This window comes from Thunnus maccoyii, chromosome 13, assembly GCF_910596095.1.
Source record: "Thunnus maccoyii chromosome 13, fThuMac1.1, whole genome shotgun sequence".
Classification (NCBI taxonomy): Eukaryota; Metazoa; Chordata; class Actinopteri; order Scombriformes; family Scombridae; genus Thunnus; species Thunnus maccoyii.
In genome coordinates this window covers 22,274,777-22,293,703 of record NC_056545.1, presented here as the reverse complement: position 1 = coordinate 22,293,703, position 18,927 = coordinate 22,274,777, and the positions used below count along the sequence as shown (strand labels likewise).

Here is an 18,927-nt window from a genome sequence, read left to right as displayed (position 1 = left end):
GAATTAACCTCCATCACGTCCTTTTTATAAGTCATCTGTGTCTTCTTGACATCATCACCCCAACCTTCAGTTGAACAGCCAGTCAAAGTTCAGCCTTGCTCGTGGTTTCTTTGAATGAGTAAGAGTCGGAGAAGTTGTGTGCTACTGAAGCACAGCTTATTTACAGTTGTATTAAAATATATTGTATGTGTTATATTGTTGTTTCACATTGTTGAACTTAAGCGATACTTAAAGTCTGTCTTAAAACATCAGTCAGGTGCCCAAATGAGTGTTGAAACATGTTGTGATTCATCATCATGTCTAGTCACTGTGGACAGATCCTTATTGACAGATTTGTTTTCATTTGTTGCGAGAAAAATAAGGTTTAAAGACTCAATGCCAGGTGGAATCAGTAGTCGGGGTCAACAGTGTTTCTTGCCTCACACACTAAAATCTCTCCAATGTAAGTCAATCCTACAGTATTTCTATTGAACATAGAGTCAAAAGGTAACAAAGATATATTTACTAAACAGGGAAAAATACACGTTCCTGCCTTAGCTTCAACCCATGTTTTTAAAGTTTTGTTGAAAATGTGTTTTAGGCCTAAAATGATGCAACCAAAGAACTTCTGTTTAGGACACAAATTGTTTAGACTCTAATCACATAATGGTCTCAGTGGCTTTAGCTCTTTGGAGGACAGTCATTACAGTTCATTAATAATTCAAATGTTTATATTGCACATCATTACAAGATATTTCTGAGTGTGTTAGTCTGTGGAGGGACAATTAAAACCTGCATTTCTTTCCCTTGAGTAAATCAGGCACATGAAGAAAAACATGTCACTTCCATCAAAGTTTAAAAAACTGTGATGTTGTTTTCTACTTCTGTTTCTGCAGCATCCTGAACTTTTAAGATACTGCAGGAAGATATACAGGATTTGTTTCTTCTGTTTTAGGATGCTTTGAAAGAAGAACTCATAAAAAGAGATGCTTAATAGAGCTGCTTGTTGCTAATGTTGCTAACGCTAAAGTGGTCCATAAAGCCAGAATTCTGGACAAGTATGTAAAATATTTCCTTCACAAAAATCCAAAAATTTTCCTTCAGACGTTGACTTGAGAACTCAAAACATAAAAAATGAAGAGGGTTGAGAAGTGTACACAATCATCATTTACAGCTACGGTGTGAAGACTTTTGGTTATTATTATAACATATTATAGTATAATTATATAAGATGTATTTGTCACTTATTTCAAACACCAATTACCTGTATCTTGCAACATGATGTAATGATGAACTACCACATTTAAAATGATCATGACGTCCTTTTAATACACATTCCAAATATACGTACAAGCATGGGTGACATTTTTTGCTGCATCCATCTTTAATCGTTGTTTGGATTCAAACATTACAAACATGTATTATAACAGTGATGCAATCACCCAAAATAAAACATTAAAACAAGGGTAGCATTACATTTCAGAGATTAAAAAAAAAAAAATACTGTAAAGGAAAAATACAATCAAATCCCAGTGTTTTAAAATAAAAATAAGGCAAAGCTGAAAGGCAAAGTATCTACATAACAAAAGCAACATAATAATAACAATAATAAAATAATAATAATAATAATGCTTATTATATTTTCCTTAATTTGCTGTTAAATTGTATGTTGATGCCGATGAGTCGTAACATTTCTTCTATGGCTGCTGGCTATATTTAGGCTGAAAACTGGAAATTAGCTGTAGAAAGATGATTACACAAAATCAGACAATGTGGACATTACATCTCTGTTTTTGCAATTATTCATTTTTTAAAGAAAACAATGTAATTTAATTGTAAATTCTTTTAAAAAGGACCACAGAATGTCCTCAAACAGCTGACACATTGCAGCTATATTCTGTGAAATCCTGTGAAACATTCAACCGTTTAATGTAATTTTTACTTTTTGTTCAACATTTCAGTCTTTATTCTATACAAAACCTATTTGGAATGATTATTATCCTTAACTATATACAATCAATGAACTGCTTGAATATCTAACAAATCTTTTATAGTGTATACATCCTTACTGGTAGGAAGTTCACTTACCACAGATATCCTTCCTTAAACTCTGTGAATTTGTGCCGGACCATAAATGTTGCTAGAGCATCTGCTACCTGGTGACAGATGACGAGAAAGATAGCAACAAACTGAATCTGGATCAAAGAGCAGCAGCTGAACACACACATCAAACATCATATTCAATAATACAGCTCATATGATCAGGTAAACACCACTTACTTTTTCAGGTGCGTCCTCATGGACAGCATGACCACACTGTGGGAGGACCTGCATCTGAAACTTCCCTGAGGACAAACAGTGAGATTATTGATCACTCTGTGACTACACTTATGATTTAAGATTGTGTACTGAAGTATATAGCGACAGTCCAACTCAGACAATCATCGGAAACGATGCAGAAAATCTAAGTTTGTACTCCTTACCTTGCATCTGTCCAATAGTTAAGTCTTTGTCAAGCCTGTCCACTCCTGTACAATGGAACAAGTCAGGGGTGTTAACGGTGCAGTCAATGGCAACATTTCTTAGGAAAAAGCTTTATATTATCTGCATTCATCCAATCTAGTGAGACTGCGCTGAAATTCCATCAAATCTGCCCATCCTTGATCTTATTTATGTTCGTGTATGAAGTACCAATAATAATAATGTAAGTTCACTGTGATCACTTTGGTGATTTGACTGATCTAACCTGCGAGCAGGAGCAGTTTTGGCACTGGGCAGGTGAGAAAGAGGGCAGACAGGCCTCTGAACCAGCCCTCCCAGTATTTTTCTGTCTTTGACAACTCCACTCGCCAGGTGAAGACACTTTCCTTTTTTATCTGTATGAAAGAAATCAACTGTTTAAGATATTTTTTAACCTCTCTCCAACACACAGACATAAACATTATATATACACACACACACGATACATGAGTAAGACGAGGATTAAGACAGACAGAACCTCTTGATCATCTTCCTTCATTCTTTTCTTGTTGGATTCTTCTTCCACTTCTTCCTCCTCTTCCTCTTCTATTATACCTTCAATGCTATTAGAGACACCTGGACTGCTCGTGGATTCCTCACATCTGCGAATGTCATAAGAGGAAAAGTAACATACAGTAAATGAAACCCGCAAACCTGCACAGCACTAAATGTACAGATGAGAATCGTAGCAGACGTACTTTTTCACCTGGCCTCCCATTGACACCCGAGCTGACTCTATGTTTCGGATCTGGCCACTCTTCACACTAAAAGGAAAGGAAAAGAAATGTCTTGTGTACAAGAATCATAACTGGATGAAATTTAATGAAATCTTACTAATCCAAACTCTCAGGATGGAGGCTGTTCAACCAAGTGAAAACTTGACAATCAAAATACACCCTTTTCAAGCCCAAAATATTGCAAATGCTTAAAACAAGGCTCCTATTAGTTTTAGTAAATAATGTTTATGACACTATTTGCTAACATTAACCAAATAATTTGCACAATCATACTTCCAAGATGTGGCAGTGTCAGTGTTTGTATGTTTACCTCCACTCAATGGCATTTTCCAGAGATTTAAATGTCTTTGGCCGACTTCTGAGGAAATTCTGCATACTGTTCAAAGCATCCATTGCTGTACCTGAATGCAAACACGATGATTTGTCATTATTATACCCGGTAATACAATAGTGAGAACATCATTTGAAAGAATTATGAGTATTTCTAATTTAAATACACTGCAGATGTAATCAGTTTAAGCCTGAAAAACTCTAGAGCTGTGGACTAAAAGAATAACATCAACACCTTTTGATTTGATAAACGAAGTCATGCCCCTATAAGACAACGAGGGAGCACTTACCCTCTACAACGTCAATGACACAGAGACCGAGCAGGGATGGTATATGGTTGGCAGCAGCTGTGTGAACTGCAATGGCCCCACCCATGCTGTGTCCAATAATCATGATTGGTGGTGGGTTATCTCCATAGAGCGCCTCAACCACTTTGCCAATATCCCTTTAGAAAGAAAAAGCAAGAGATAACCTGTTAACCATGTTACATTTCCATCATTTGTTTCAGTGTTTCTAAATATTCAGACAGAAACCTCAGGACTGAGACTGTATTTAATAATGAATTAAGACACTAGTGGTTCATTGCTACTCTGATTAATTTGAGTGTGTAAGTGCTTTTCACAAAATAATTGTCAGCCTTTGCCCCACCCAACAACCCACACACACACACACCCACCCACACACTACTTACTTGGCCATTGTATCTGCAGAGAGATCTTCAGGATTTTTCACCTTAGTGTCACCTGCAGGAAAAGACATAAACAAATTTAACCATTTCTTCCATCTGAGCCCATGAATATGAAGAATGACCTGCCAAATGAAGTAGGGAGGGTTGTGATCACAGGATGTGGGGAAAGTTGACCTCTAATGACACTAATGGCACTGTAGCTGCTATTTCAGCAGCAAAATCTGATAAAGGACCTTTGTTATTATGCTGTCAGTATGAAAGATTAAGTGATCACTGCTTTATTTCATCACTGCAATTGGAAAGACACAAAGAGTGGTAAGGATAGGATAGGATAGGATAGGATAGGATAGGATAGGATAGGATAGGATAGGACAGTAGGTGACCTAGAAGATTGTTAAATCACTCATCGTTATTCAAAGAGGATTGCTATTACTACCTAACTGAACTGACAAATATCATTCAAGACCTCAATTTTCCTGCATATTAGAACAGGTGTTATCAAGGTGTCCTGAGATGGACTCAGACAAACTCCTAAATTTTCCTCAACTACGTATTAAACATGTCTAGTAACTAATTTTGTGTCCTGTGACTACCTATACCATTTACCATGAGCTCGAAGGTCCATTGCCACCACCCTGCAGTTGATCCTGCTGTATATGACGGCCTGTAAAGACACAAACATGGAAGAAAAACAAACAGTTTCAAAAATATTATATGTTGTGTTGTGGGTATTTCAACACATGGTTTTCAGACTTAAGAGGCTACAGAGTTTGTGTAATCATGCTCACAGTGAACACCGCCCAGGACAGAGCAGAGTGGCCTCCTCCGTGGAGCAGGAGCAGCACAGGACCATGGGAGCCACTGCAGTAAAGTCTGAAAATGTTCAAGGAAGTCAAGGAAATACATGCCAGTGCATACATGACATACACTGAACATTACTTAATGCACTTAATAATGTGAAAATGTGCAACTATTTGTAACTAGATTTGTAGTATAAATCACTCATGTTGAATTTCCTGCAGACAAACAGAAGCAACAATCTGCAAGGATATATCTTTGCCATTTTCATTTTCCACCTCAACATCCTCCATGGTTTCAAAGTAATGACTCCAGGGCAGCGGTGTGAAATCTCTCTTCCGTCCAGGTCTGTATAAAATAAAAGATAAGCACAGTGTAAACAAAGCTGTGACTGTTCTTGTCTAAAAGGGAAACAGGATTATTAAAGTGCACAGAAGCATTAACGTTCAGGAGCAGGACATAGATATTAGGTGTGTGTTTTAATGAGAGTGACTACTCCCTGATAACTATACATGATCAATTGCTGCCACACCAAAACCCTTAATGGCCCATTTAGATTAAATGATATGTCTAAAGTCCATCTTACCTTTACTGAGGTCATCTTTTGAGATCATACCAAAATGACCAAACATAAAAGTGTTTAAATTGCTAACCTACAAACACAGCTCTTAATACTGAATAAATGAAGTGTTTGTTTGTTAAAACCTGAGTCAGCACATGCAGTGTCAACATGAATGTGCATCTCTGCTAAAAATCCCTGTATCATGGTGATGTAAACAAGCCAGAAACAAGTCTTGACCTTCACTACACAGGTTGTATAAGTTGATATTAACAAGAAAATGGGCCAAAACCTCACTGACATCACCATCTTAAGAAACTGCTTTAGAGTGACGAATTTTCTTTATCCACAGTGAAAAATATTAGCTTATCTTAGCTAATGATGGATAGGATCAGTGTACCTGAATGGCAGAGCTGCCAGCTAATGTAAATACTCATATTAATGTTTATATGGCGTTTTATTCACCACTGATGGTAGCAGCAGTAGCTAAGGCTATCAGTTCAGCTGTTCTGTCATTAGCTGCCTGTCATAAATGTGATGTTTGTTCAGGTTAGCATCATAGCAGCTGTGTTGATGGCGCAGACGAATCAGAGAGCAGCTAATGTGACTGCAGATGTGATTAAATATCACGTTATCAAGCCAAAACAACATGCTATTAAGACTGAGCTGGCTAAACTCACCCCATTTTCATTTTGGAGCTGGACTGAAAACCACCTGCCATAGGAGGTCTGGAAGCTAGCAGGTTTAAATGCAGCCGTTTCTCCATGTTGTCGACAGTCGGGGTCGGTCTCTGTCAGGAACTGTCCTTCTCTTTCGCAGCATAAGATTTTTCTCCGACACCAGCACCGACGCTAGCCAGACATTGGATGAATTTCCTCTGCTCCGTTACTACGTTTATCTGACAAGCTAAAGGCTAATAAAAGGCTAATCGCTCTTCTTCTGCGGCTGCTGTGATTATTTTGGGTCGGCCTTCTTCTTCTTCTCTGATTTTGTTTCCTGGTAGGTTAAAGCACTACCGCCCTCTACTGTCTGTAAAAAACATGACCCATTTTTCCACCTTGTGACCCCTCATCACGTATGTGAACATAGGTAACCAGCAAGATTATTATAGTTAAATCTAAACTAGGTGTGGAAAAACATTTTAGTTTATTGAAATGAAAAATAAAAACTGACTTCAGAAAAAACAAACATTTGTCAATCCAACAAGCATGAGGAAGCACTGGTGTATATGTTTATTGAGTCACAAAGTGTTGTGTTTGTATTGTAATACCTACTCTGAACTTCTTAAATCTTGCCCCTGACAAATAACCCCCATATTAAATAAAACTAAAACTAATGCTGAAACTAATAAAAACTAAACTAAAACTAAACATTTTTAAGCAATATAAAAACACTAAACTGAAATGTGCAAACCCTCTCTGGAAACTGAAACTAAACTGGATTGAAAACAAAAATTAAAAACAAAATAAAAATAAAAAACAATGAAAACCATAATAACACTGGTTGCCAGCAGTTCAACCAAAGAGTGATATTTTCCCTTCTCAGATTGTTTTATTTTAGGTGAAAGTAATTTCCCCCCAAAAGTTATTTTGTGTAAGACAAATACAGCTTTTTCTTTATTATCCATTTAATAATTTTTTGACTCCTCAGATGCAACTCGGCATCCCCTGGTAGGCAAATAAAAGTTTAAAATGACTCTTAAACACTATGTAGGTCTAGTTTAAAATAATGACCAATGAAAGAAACTGGATAAGAAAAGTATTGTCTTATTTTTGTCTGCTCTCACTGGTTTCAAATGGTTTTCAAATGTTTCATGCGAGTCATGTTCGATTTAAGGCCTTTCTCCAAAGTAACCTATCTGTAAATTTTGTCATTTTGGAGTCACAAAAGTCTTAATAGTCTTATGAAAACTTGCCCTTTAAAATGAACAAAGCAGACAAAGTAAAAATAAAACATGCCCACTGTAGATTTAAGGTTTTGAACAAAATGTTTCAATCTACAAATTCTGTTTTGTTTTCCTTCTTTTTTTGATTTTTAATTTAGAATGTTTTAATAGGAAAACCTTTAATAACCTTAACTTTGCTCGGATTTACAATGTTATCATGTAACTTTAACATAGCAAATATCAGTTAAGAGAAGTTAAGAGAAGCCCATTGAAGATTGAGACAGATGTGTTTATTGATTAGAGACAAATGTGTCATATTCAGGTTATCGTGGTTTGAATTTACAGTAGTTTTAAGGAATTATTCCCTTTTTTACTACATAACAATAAAACTGGGTAATTGCCCTTTAGCTTCAGTAATAATGTCCCAGTACCATATTGATCAGATTTCAGTTGCGTATGGGAATGATCTAAATTATTACATCTGCTTAATGACGTTAATAATTCACCTGACACCCAGCTGCCCTGTCCTCTAAAATTCAAGCTTTCTACAGGTTCTTACTCCAAATCTTTAACATAGTAAATGTTTAAGATATGTAAATTTAATTGTACATCAAGGCCATAGTTTCAAAGTACTGTGAATACTCTTCATACAGTAAATTAATACTGTATGTAGATGTGTGATGAACCCTTGAACACAAGGTGGCAGCAATACACACTTTACCCATGTAACTATTTACTTAAGGGCAGGGAGGGTATAATGAAACATACTATCATGTTGCATTTGGGGAAGTGTAGAAGATTGTGTTAGCTGTTAATAACTTCTTGAGAAATATCCAACAATAGTAATAATAACAATAAACAAGAATAATAAAAAGGACAAGAAGAAGAAGAAAAGTTCTGCATGTGATTGTAATGACTGTAAACTTTACTCAAGCTGCAGTTTCGGTCGAGTATTCTGAGTCATTGTTATGCAACTGAAGGCATTTGAGAGACTTGCAAAGATAGTTACATAAAGAGAATGATGTTATGACAGCTGATTGTCTATAATTGCAGACTTGCTAATTTGATTGTGAGAGGAACAAGAGAGGACACGAAGAGGCGAAGGTGAATAGACATAACTGGTCACAAACAATCTTCCCTTAATAATTAACAATAATTTCCAAAAATACCACCAAGATGCATTAGGAAAAATAACTACTTGTGACAAAGGTTTATTGACTATTGTAAAACCTTCAGCTGAAATCGCACATCTTTTCTGTGCAGCCAGAGTTAATGGATGGAGTTGAGGCCAACAGAGCACAGACATCATCTATTCACATGTACAACATGTGGCCTGTACTACATGGAGCACATTCATGAGGCGGAACATGTGCCTTCTTTGTTGGTAGGCTGCAGATCATCTCATGGACAGTTGCTTTAAGGCACTTTGTCTAACTTAAGCCATGTTGGTCACCAGTCTGCCCAAATTAAGGGTTGATGGGATATTTGCTCCCTGTGCTCTTTTTGAAATTAATAGTTTTTCTCTACCTTCATGTTTAAAATATATTTCATTCATATCTCTTTTTTGCCATCTTTATGTTGACTTCATTCTATGACGGTGTTGGCCTTCCTTTCAGGCAAAAGATTATTAAGATAACATGTTTATGATGATGCAGATCCAAACCCACTCTTAAATATTTGGGTATTATGCACTGACTCAAAGGTTTAACTGTTGTTTGTTTGTTTGATTCTTTATGTAGCTTAATGTTAGAAGCACATGTATGTCTTCAGAAAACAATATACACCTAAACCTCCTGTTCTGACAGACTAGAGGTACAGTATATCAGCCTGATATGCAGAGTGCAATATTTTCATATATAGAGAAATATCTTGAAACATTTAACACTATTAAAATGTACTGAGAGCCACAGACACAGTGTGCAGAAAGCTGAAACATAAAACAAAGCTATGAGAACAACAGTGCCAGTCAAAGCTAAGTGTAGACAATTAGCAAACAGTTAAGTCATTCCTGGTATGTGCGGCCATTTGCTGCCCTGGTGAAATATTCTCTTCATGTGTGCTGTGAAATACTGCATGTCAAAATGAATTCCAAAAGCTCTGACAATTGTAAAGATAAATTACTCTATATGCTGGAGTGAAGTGCAAATGGCTCAGTTTTGGTAAATGAACTTGATTTTAAATTGAGAAATTAATCAATATTCATGGTTTTTCAGTTTCTCTCCCTTCATCTCTTCCCTAATATTTAGTTCAACTAAAACTAAGGCAAAAGTTCACAGACGAATGGGTCTGTAAACGGAAAAAACATTCCTGAGTGCTCTATTAACCTTTAAGTGACGCAGCGGCTGACCTTATTTATAGTGTAATGGTCTTTATTTATAGTGGAGATTAGCTGTCTCACAGTACTGATTCAGAGTTCATGGTATTCAAAGTGCGGGAGAACATAGTGGTGACGGGAGTGTGCCTGCTCAGTTTCATTTTCAGGCAATGTAGGGGAGGTCACCGCTGACTGGTTGAAGCCAGACCGGCAGGTTGTTTACTGGTCTGGCTGCAGGCTCACACAGGAACCTTATTTAGCTAGGGGTGAAGGAAGCAGGTGGGGAAAGCAGCTCCCCTTTTTTACGTATCATTCTTGGGGTTGATGGGTTTAAGGTTTAGCAATTTTCCATCTTTGCCTTGAAACACATCCAAAAGCAAATTAAAGAAAAGAAAATGCATGAATCCAACCTTTTAAAGGCAGTAATAATATACAATTGATTACTTTGCCCAAACATCTGAGCACTGTGACCACAGTAATCAACTTTTCTTTGTCTGTCACCAAAGTATTTACATGCAAATAAGTTCTTAGAACATAGTACAACTACTACTACTACTACTACTACTACTACTACTACTACTACTAATAATAATAATAATAATAATAATAATAATAATAATAATAATAATAGTAACAAAGCTTAATAATTAGAATAGTCTATTTATCCCAATAAAAGCACACTATTCATTCATTTTTTCAGTAAGTTGCACAGTTGCACTATATGTAGGCAAGGTGCTGGACTCTTGGACACCTGCAGTCCTCACATGTGCCAAAATCACAACCAGCAGCCGACCTTCTCAGTCAACATATACATTCAATTAATGGCCACTTCATTGTTGGAAATACTGTAAATTGTGGAAATGTGTCATAGGCCAAACCTCAAGAGTTTTGGGAAACATGTCATAAGTCTATCCATTATTGAAGATATGCACAGTACAATATAAAGACAAAAAGATAAAACAGCAGTATACAGTCCTACTGATGTGCAGGACGGCAACTTGCATGGCAGCCTGCCATCAAGGTACGAATATATGTGTGAATGGGTGAATGTGGCTTGTAGTGTGAAAGCGCTTTGAGTGGTCAGAAGACTAGAAAGGCACAATTTAAGTGCAGTCCATTTATGGTAAAAAAAAAACAAACAAAAACAACAAAAAAAAACTGGAGGCGAACGTTAAAAAGTAAAGGATAAGAAGTACAGTTTTTGGAATGTAACATCTTGGCACATGTATCAGCAGGTGAAATAGTTGATATTTAGAGAGAACATTTTGCAGAGTCAACCGCGTGACGTGACGTAAGTTTTCTGGGGCCATGACCTGGAGCTGATGTGGAAAGTCACATGTATGGAGGCATGTCCACTCAAGACTCCAACACTCTGCCAATAAAGTGACGCCCCTCTCTTAACACTTTCCATTCAGTGTCCGGTTCTTTGGGTGATTGCCTGTACAGATGCTAATGGCTTGACTGATTGCTTACAGATGCTATGTGCATCCACCCACCCTTGTTCATCGTATGGATTGGCTGAAAAGCATGGCGGTTCCTAGGCCCAGAACATTTCAAACTTTATTACTTGCAGGGAGGAGGGGTGTGAGGGAATTCCTAAAACTCCTGAACTAGTTTTGCATTTTGTTGTGGGGCGCTAACATTGAAAAACGGATATAGAGCAAATGTTATTCACCACAGCCAATGCCCCATGAAAACACCCCTGGAATCCAGACAGGCCTCTCACTCTGATTGGCTGTGGACACAGTATCAACCACTAGAAACATGAGGCATGCTCCTGGAAGTCAGTGTAGAAATATGAGCCGGTTAAATATGAATTTTTATGTGAACTCAAAACGTTAAGATTTAACCTTGACATAAATATATTTATGATAATCTGAGCAAATAAGTGTAAGTTAAAATAACTTTAAAATGACAAGAAAATATTCAAAATGTTTACATGAGTGCACACCAGGCTGCCATAAGGACACTGATAGGCGCACATCAACAAGGGCTCAAATGTCCGTCTGTGTCTCACAGACTCTGGTAAACATGATGAGGTTCACATGACAGGTGTGTAAAACTTGTCAGCCTACACTGTAGTCATGTGCAAAAGGTGCCTATAAATTTAGGAGCCACTTCAACAGTAGCGCAGTGAGCACACAGCATGAGACGAGGACACTAACGGGATGACTTAAAGGATTGTAAATACTCTTCACTGTCCTGGATTATAACTTTCCTGGAGAACATTTAGGTAAACTTTTACATCAAAACAAAAGTGTGTTTTTTCATGTGTTTTAGACTCAAACTATGTTATTTTATATTGAAGTAGTTGATTAAAATATTAACAATAAATATCTAAATGTTTAAAATATTTAAAATGTTTTGATGATTGTTTCTTGTACCTTTTCATTCAAGTGTAATATATCAGTCAGCCATTATACAAATAAAACCACTATGAAATACATGAAACCTATAATACAGATTCTTTTTGGATCACAAGTAAATGATAAATGCTTGTTTTTTTCAGGGAGAGGTGTTGTGCTGGCTGGCTCACTTCGAACACAGTTTATGGCCCAAGACATTCCCACAGCAGAACTACTTACAAAGAATAGTTTGCTTCCCGAGAAAACTTGAAGCTCTTTTTAAATCCTCTCTTGCAGGTATGCTGAATGTTCAGTATGAGCACCACAAATGTTATTAATACATCTAGTACACTCAACACTACTTATACACTTAGGTTTGACCACAGTTGGATGTTATAATCAGTTCAAACAAAAATGCTTAAGTGTCATCATGGAAAAATAAAATTTGAAGTTATATTTTGAGTGTTTGTCTTGTTGAGTTGAGTAATGGTCTTCTTTGGTGTGTGTGGTGCTATATATGGTGCACAGCAGTCCTGGGCAAAGAGCATTAAGTGCAGACTTTTCCATTTGTGTCATCAGCTCAGGTGTAGCAATGGCTGGCATGAAACCCAAAGACTTGGTGCCCTCCGCAGCAGTTAAGTTCTTCGGAGCGGGCACCGCAGCTTGCATTGCTGACCTCGTCACTTTTCCACTGGACACTGCCAAAGTTAGACTACAGGTTAGATGCGCATTGTTTTAGAAGACTTGGCACATTTTATCTTTCAAATCCGATTTTAGTCTTCAGCCTTTTTTTAACCTGCTGCTAAGAATCTTTGAATATCATCTTGTTGCCCAGATTCAGGGAGAGGCTGAGAAAGGGGCGAGTGCAAAGAAGTATCGTGGAGTGTTTGGCACCATTGCCACTATGGTGCGCACAGAGGGGCCCCGGAGTCTTTACAATGGACTGGTGGCAGGACTCCAGAGACAGATGAGCTTTGCCTCTGTCCGAATTGGACTTTATGACTCTATGAAGCAATTCTACACTCGAGGCACTGATAGTGAGTTGCATAACCTCATTGTCTTACATGAACAACGTGGTTTCTCTCCAACTTCCTCATTGTGACAAATATACATGTTGCACAGGTGCTGGGATTGTTACTCGGCTCATGGCAGGTTGTACAACTGGAGCCATGGCTGTGGCTTTTGCACAACCAACAGATGTGGTGAAGGTACGTTTCCAAGCCCAGGTACGACTGGCTGATGGTGTGAGGAGATACAACGGCACCTTGGATGCCTACAAGACAATTGCCCGAGATGAAGGGGTACGGGGCCTTTGGAAAGGTGCTTGCCATTTTTACTTCAAATATTTACATACATTTTATCACTTATCATAAAAAATCCCTCCCCTGGTTTTGAAGTAACCATCCTCTCCCCTTGTTGCTTTTCTTCCAGGTTGCATGCCCAACATCACCCGTAATGCCATTGTAAACTGTGCAGAGCTGGTGACCTATGACTTGATCAAAGAAGTCATCTTGAAGTATGACATAATGACAGGTGAGGTTTAAAAGCAAACAAATGATTGCAGAGATTCCAAAATATGAATTATTGTAGAAGGATGTGACGTTGCTTCTGTTCCCCTCCAGACAACCTGCCGTGCCACTTCACTGCTGCCTTTAGTGCAGGCTTCTGCACAACAATTGTGGCTTCCCCTGTGGATGTAGTCAAAACACGGTACATGAATTCACATTCTGGCCAGTACAACAGCGCTATCAACTGTGCACTCAACATGCTGAGGCATGAAGGACCCACAGCCTTCTATAAAGGGTAAACACATGTCTTGTTAGCCACATGACAGTGAACCAAACAAATACCAAATAAAATAACTTGTTTGGGACCCTTCTTTAAATTTATATCATTTTTCTGCTTTAGGTTCATGCCCTCTTTCCTGCGACTGGGCTCCTGGAACATTGTGATGTTTGTGACATACGAACAAATCAAACGGGGTATGACCAGGGCAACACAGTACTGGGAGTCGCCATTTTGACCGCAGCTTTTCAGACAGAAATGCACAGACACAAGAAAATAGCCTTCACTATGGTGCAGTGATGACCAGTGATGACCCATGCTTTTATAGGTTGGAATATGACACCCGCAAGTGGAGGCCCAAAGGAGAGCTTCAAAAGGTTTGAGAGGCCTTTGGTCACACTATCAGTATAGCAGCTCAGAGGTGGAGAGAGCTCACATGTTATTTACAAAGACTCTTCATCGTGACGGGAGTTTGTCTACTGATTCCTAAATGTACATTGACTCTGTTGGTATTGTTACAATGCTGGCAGGAGTATTCAAGTGTAAAGGGGCATTTTAAACTCTCTAATGTTGTGCACTTCTATAAAGAAATGCTCCTTCAGGCTTAAATGATGGATGTGAAATGGAGGTGAAAGGGTAATTCCAGAAAGTCATGCTTTATTGCTTATTCACATATGTATATCAAAAATCTTGATCAGCTGGCTCTGAGCTTTGAAGATGGATGTTCATGTTTACAAGACTGAACTGGACTGTATGGATAATGTGATAGCATAATGTTATTTGTTATTTAGGGTATGTTTCCATGAAAGCAGTGGACAGATTGAGTCTGGCAACACAGGCTTAAATAGTGACCATTTTATTGTAGACTGTTTACAATTTGCAATTTAGTTTACCAGTGTTTGTGGTGCATATGGCCAGAAGTTTATAGGATAACATGTGTCTGTGTATGTAAATAGTATGATTTATTGCTGGTCGATAACTTGTAAATATGCTGTACATAATGATAAATAAATGCCAAAATGAATGACTGCAACAATTCTTTATATTTGTCCATTATTGAATCTTGCTGTACCTTTGATAGAACATGTTACATCAACCAACCTACAGTTTATATAGTGTGACTGAAAAGAATCAAAAGATCAGAGAGTTACTGAAGTGGAGCAATAAATTAGCTGTTTACAGCAAGTTGAACACCTTGGTTGTTGGGACATGCTCAGTGTTTAAAGGATAAGTCTGGCGATTACATTTTTGTTATTGTCAACAAATCTCATCTCAGTGTTATGTGTGTGTATCCTCAGCCTGATATGAGTGCTTCGTCCTGAGGGCAATGGCTACTGTTGTTTGTTTAGAAATGAAAATTTTCAGTCTCTGGAGAGTAGTTTTTTATAAGGTGTAGTATTAAGTTTACTTGGCAGAAATTAATTGTGTATATATACCATCTTAAAGTGTTTGGGGCAAATGTGACAGGATTTATTTCACATCTTATAATTTGATGATTAAGGTAAGATGGTGAACCCAGTTTGTCCCCAACGAGTAAACGCTTTCTATTCATATTTCATATTCATATTTTTTGAAAAATATAATTTTTCTGACCTTTTGATTTTGGAAATACAGTGGACAGCAAGATATGATTGTAAAATGTGCATTTGTCAAGCAAAAATCCCACACATCCAAACACCTCAGCAAACAGTAGCCTGAGAGCAGAGCTGTGAAATGAGCTTCTGACTGAAAGAAAGTAGAGTTCTCCTCTTGCATTGGGCCTCTGAATAAATATAGTTTTGTTTAGAAGGCCTTCCCCAGGCCTGGAATATTTCCAGAATCACCTGCTCCTGATGCTGCAGTTTCACACTTGGGTCAGTCAGATAAACCGTGACACAGGCATTACACAGGCCATCATACAGATACTGCATGTAGGCCAACATGTACCCAAGAGCTCACTCATAACTTTGCAGCTTACATTCCATGTTTTGATATTCTATGTATATATGACTCAACAAATACACCATCCTTTAACTAATAATTGCTTTACAGAACCCCATCAAGGAAACACACTACTGTTCAGATATATATATATAATACTGTTTGTGAATTTATCCCGAAAACTTATCTGTTTTTGTTAGCTGTACAGAGACTTCATTAACAGTAATTTTCAAACTAGCACCCCATCAGTGAGCACAGGAACAACATGTTGTGAGAACACATCGTTTTGAACAAAAACCAGCAGGGGGATGTTAATGGGTCTGAACATACGGATCTAATTTCACGTGGGGTGTACGGTGTTCTTGTATTTTCAGCATGACTCAGCATTTGCTCAAGTCTGTGCTATCTGTACCATATAGGAAGATAAGTAGAGTTTCAGCAAACTAGATAATATAGTTTTGTAATGGAACATTTAGTCCACTCTCAGTAGACAGTATATTCTATGACAATGCTGTTTTTTATGTCTGTTCTGACATTGTTGTAAATCTTGAGGACAAAAGAGGGAGGGGGCTTGATTACTAAGTCAAGATAACACATCATGTTCTACAATTTCTTCATTAAAAAATTGCAAACACACAAGCAGGTTTATAATGTTCTGCCCATCAGACCAGTTGACAACCCTTATAGATATAGTGGAGGTGGGGCCCCACTAGCAACACATGCCATGCCATGATGTAACAACGTCATGGCAGTATTTAAAGAGGCTGCTCTTCCACACACTACTGTATCCTTTCCTCTCACTGGTTCATTTGGCTATTGTCACTTCCAGAGGCATTTTACCAGGCATCTCAACTTCTACACATCAAATCACGGTTCAACCAAACTCTTTGTAATTACGTTTCTTTGGATGTTTTTATTATTGTCGATACTGTTCGACTGTAGTGTTGTTTTTGACCGTGTTTCTCTCTTTTTCAGGATTTGGAGCATGATTTTAAGGCTCATTTTTGAAACATTTTCTATGGAAAAAAAAGGAAACCAATTTACAGCTGGGACAATATTCAGCCAGAGGGACGCCTTTAGAGAATCCTGATCTTGAATGTTTTTGGTCCTAAACTCCTCCAATAAAGGTGAGAATGAATAATCAATGTTCAGATTTTTTTCATTCATGTGACTGTGAGGTCTGGCAGCCCTTCCCTGTCTGCACAGAATGTACTGAACAGCTGCCTTTCATTTAGCATCACTAACATCACTAGTTAGGATCAAGTAAAAAAAAAGCAGATCCATAGAATAAACTATGTTCTCCTGCCTTGCAGGTTATGATTCTTGTGTGCTGACTTTGCAGAGATGCCATTTCACATTACATAAATTTTATGGAATGTGTTTTGGGGTCTATCTTTTTCAGATTTTTGAGGAGCTTCTTGTCCTGTTAATAGGCTACACTCTTCAGTTTTTATATTACTTAAAATAATTCTGGAAAATGGTTGGATTTGGACCTGCAGATGTGCCTCCATCAGCAGCTGTGAAGTTTGTAGGAGCAGGAACTGCAGCATGCTTTGCTGACCTGCTCACTTTTCCTCTGGACACAGCCAAAGTGCGGCTGCAGGTATCCAAGCTCTTTGCAGATTCAGATATTAAAAATTATTTCCCATCAACAACTTCTGATACTGTATGTGCACATATTCAAATATACTGCATGTGAAATATTCATAACATGCATTTCATATTCATTAAACAAACGTGTATCTTTAAAACATGTTATGTATCACTTTCTTATCCTTAACTGATCTCCATTACATTATTTTAACCCACACAGATCCAAGGGGAGGCTGTGGGCTCTGCAGCTGCAGACAGAGGGTCTACAGTGAAATATCGTGGAGTGTTTGGCACCATCACCACCATGGTGCGTACAGAAGGGCCCAGAAGCCTTTACAGTGGACTGGTGGCAGGACTCCAGAGGCAGATGAGCTTTGCCTCTGTCCGCATCGGTCTCTACGACTCTGTAAAACAGTTCTACACCAAAGGCTCTGATCGTGAGTCTCTATGAATGTATCCTAATTGTTTATCTAGTTGTTTATCTAGCTGCACCTATGAGGTCTGACATCTCTCTCCTCTTTTGTTCAGATGTAGGTATCGGCAGTCGGCTGCTTGCTGGATGTACCACTGGTGCCATGGCGGTTGCTTTTGCTCAGCCTACAGATGTGGTGAAAGTCCGCTTCCAGGCCCAGGCGAGGTCTCCTGGGCACGCCAGACGCTATTGTAGCACCATTGAGGCTTACAAGACCATTGCTAAGGAAGAGGGCATTCATGGCCTGTGGAGAGGTAGTTTGAGTTTAACACGAATATGCATCTCTTGAAGCATATCCTTTTAATTTCTTATAGTAAATATGTTTATGTACTTATATCACTGTCATGCAGGTACAGGTCCAAACATTGCACGTAATGCAATTGTTAACTGCACTGAACTGGTGACATATGACTTCATCAAGGATACACTTCTTAAGTCCACTCCCCTGACAGGTAAAACAATGGCTTCAGTACAACAAGATCCAGAGGCTTGATATATAGCTACACTGTCTCTCACTTTGGAGCAGTATCTCAACTCAAACGCCTTTACTCCACAGACAATCTGCCCTGCCACTTTGTATCAGCCTTCGGTGCAGGGTTATGCACAACAGTGATTGCCTCTCCAGTCGACGTGGTCAAGACAAGATACATGAACTCGGCCCTCGGCCAGTACAGCAGCGTCCTCAACTGTGCTGTTGCCATGATGACCAAAGAGGGACCATTTGCCTTTTATAAGGGGTAAGCATTAACTGAGACATTTAATGAGGTTATAAATGAAATATTTATAGAGGAGGGGAAGGAGAGCTAATGTGTGTAAACAAAATGACTGCTGTTATTTTGAATGGATTGCAAAAAATCGTGCTGTTTTTCTGTGTTTGTGCTCTTCAGGTTCATGCCGTCGTTCTTACGTCTGGGCTCCTGGAATGTGGTGATGTTTGTGACATACGAGCAGCTGAAACGGGCCATGATGATGGCGAATCACAACCGCACAACTATCCTGTAA

At 38.3% G+C, this 18,927-nt stretch overlaps 3 protein-coding genes across 4 annotated transcripts; 2 read left to right on the top strand and 1 right to left on the bottom strand.

The window, feature by feature from the left end:
- Positions 1-1,281: 1,281 nt before the first annotated feature.
- On the bottom strand, positions 1,282-6,596 carry ppme1 (protein phosphatase methylesterase 1). Its single transcript, XM_042431194.1, has 14 exons — positions 6,292-6,596; positions 5,307-5,400; positions 5,043-5,135; positions 4,861-4,918; positions 4,258-4,309; positions 3,857-4,011; positions 3,547-3,637; positions 3,198-3,263; positions 2,978-3,101; positions 2,726-2,855; positions 2,463-2,507; positions 2,260-2,324; positions 2,068-2,135; positions 1,282-1,718 (listed from the first exon to the last, which is right to left on the bottom strand). Exons 1-14 carry the CDS (start codon positions 6,375-6,377, stop codon positions 1,715-1,717), a joined length of 1,131 nt encoding a protein of 376 aa, XP_042287128.1. The 5' UTR covers positions 6,378-6,596; the 3' UTR covers positions 1,282-1,714.
- A 5,336-nt stretch (positions 6,597-11,932) lies between these two features.
- LOC121910570 (mitochondrial uncoupling protein 2-like) lies at positions 11,933-14,981 on the top strand. Of its 2 annotated transcripts, none has more exons than XM_042431814.1 (8): positions 11,933-12,043; positions 12,320-12,452; positions 12,740-12,873; positions 12,991-13,192; positions 13,278-13,475; positions 13,587-13,688; positions 13,778-13,958; positions 14,064-14,981. In XM_042431814.1, the coding sequence occupies exons 3-8, from the start codon at positions 12,748-12,750 to the stop codon at positions 14,176-14,178; spliced, it is 924 nt and encodes a 307-aa protein (XP_042287748.1). In that variant the 5' UTR covers positions 11,933-12,043; positions 12,320-12,452; positions 12,740-12,747; the 3' UTR covers positions 14,179-14,981. The 2 variants fall into 2 exon arrangements, with proteins under 2 accessions (XP_042287748.1, XP_042287747.1); XM_042431813.1 differs by having other exon boundaries at positions 12,735-12,873.
- Positions 14,982-15,071: 90 nt separating this feature from the next.
- ucp2 (uncoupling protein 2) lies at positions 15,072-18,927 on the top strand. Its single transcript, XM_042431816.1, has 6 exons — positions 15,072-17,463; positions 17,674-17,890; positions 17,982-18,179; positions 18,276-18,377; positions 18,482-18,662; positions 18,813-18,927. Exons 1-6 carry the CDS (start codon positions 17,338-17,340, stop codon positions 18,925-18,927), a joined length of 939 nt encoding a protein of 312 aa, XP_042287750.1. The 5' UTR covers positions 15,072-17,337.

What these genes read in the sequence shown, in the direction of transcription:
- ppme1 (XM_042431194.1), bottom strand. Translation starts at nt 6,377, where the DNA reads ATGGAGAAACGGCTGCATTTAAACCTGCTAGCTTCCAGACCTCCTATG. An exon ending in TGAAGGAAGATGATCAAGAG is followed by an intron (nt 2,856 to 2,977) that starts GTTCTGTCTGTC and finishes TCTTTCATACAG; the next exon opens with ATAAAAAAGGAAAGTGTCTT. An exon ending in AAAACTGCTCCTGCTCGCAG is followed by an intron (nt 2,508 to 2,725) that starts GTTAGATCAGTC and finishes TCCATTGTACAG; the next exon opens with GAGTGGACAGGCTTGACAAA.
- ucp2 (XM_042431816.1), top strand. Translation starts at nt 17,338, where the DNA reads ATGGTTGGATTTGGACCTGCAGATGTGCCTCCATCAGCAGCTGTGAAG. An exon ending in CAGCCAAAGTGCGGCTGCAG is followed by an intron (nt 17,464 to 17,673) that starts GTATCCAAGCTC and finishes TAACCCACACAG; the next exon opens with ATCCAAGGGGAGGCTGTGGG. An exon ending in CTACACCAAAGGCTCTGATC is followed by an intron (nt 17,891 to 17,981) that starts GTGAGTCTCTAT and finishes TCTTTTGTTCAG; the next exon opens with ATGTAGGTATCGGCAGTCGG.
- LOC121910570 (XM_042431814.1), top strand. Translation starts at nt 12,748, where the DNA reads ATGGCTGGCATGAAACCCAAAGACTTGGTGCCCTCCGCAGCAGTTAAG. An exon ending in CTGCCAAAGTTAGACTACAG is followed by an intron (nt 12,874 to 12,990) that starts GTTAGATGCGCA and finishes CTTGTTGCCCAG; the next exon opens with ATTCAGGGAGAGGCTGAGAA. An exon ending in GGTACGGGGCCTTTGGAAAG is followed by an intron (nt 13,476 to 13,586) that starts GTGCTTGCCATT and finishes CTTTTCTTCCAG; the next exon opens with GTTGCATGCCCAACATCACC.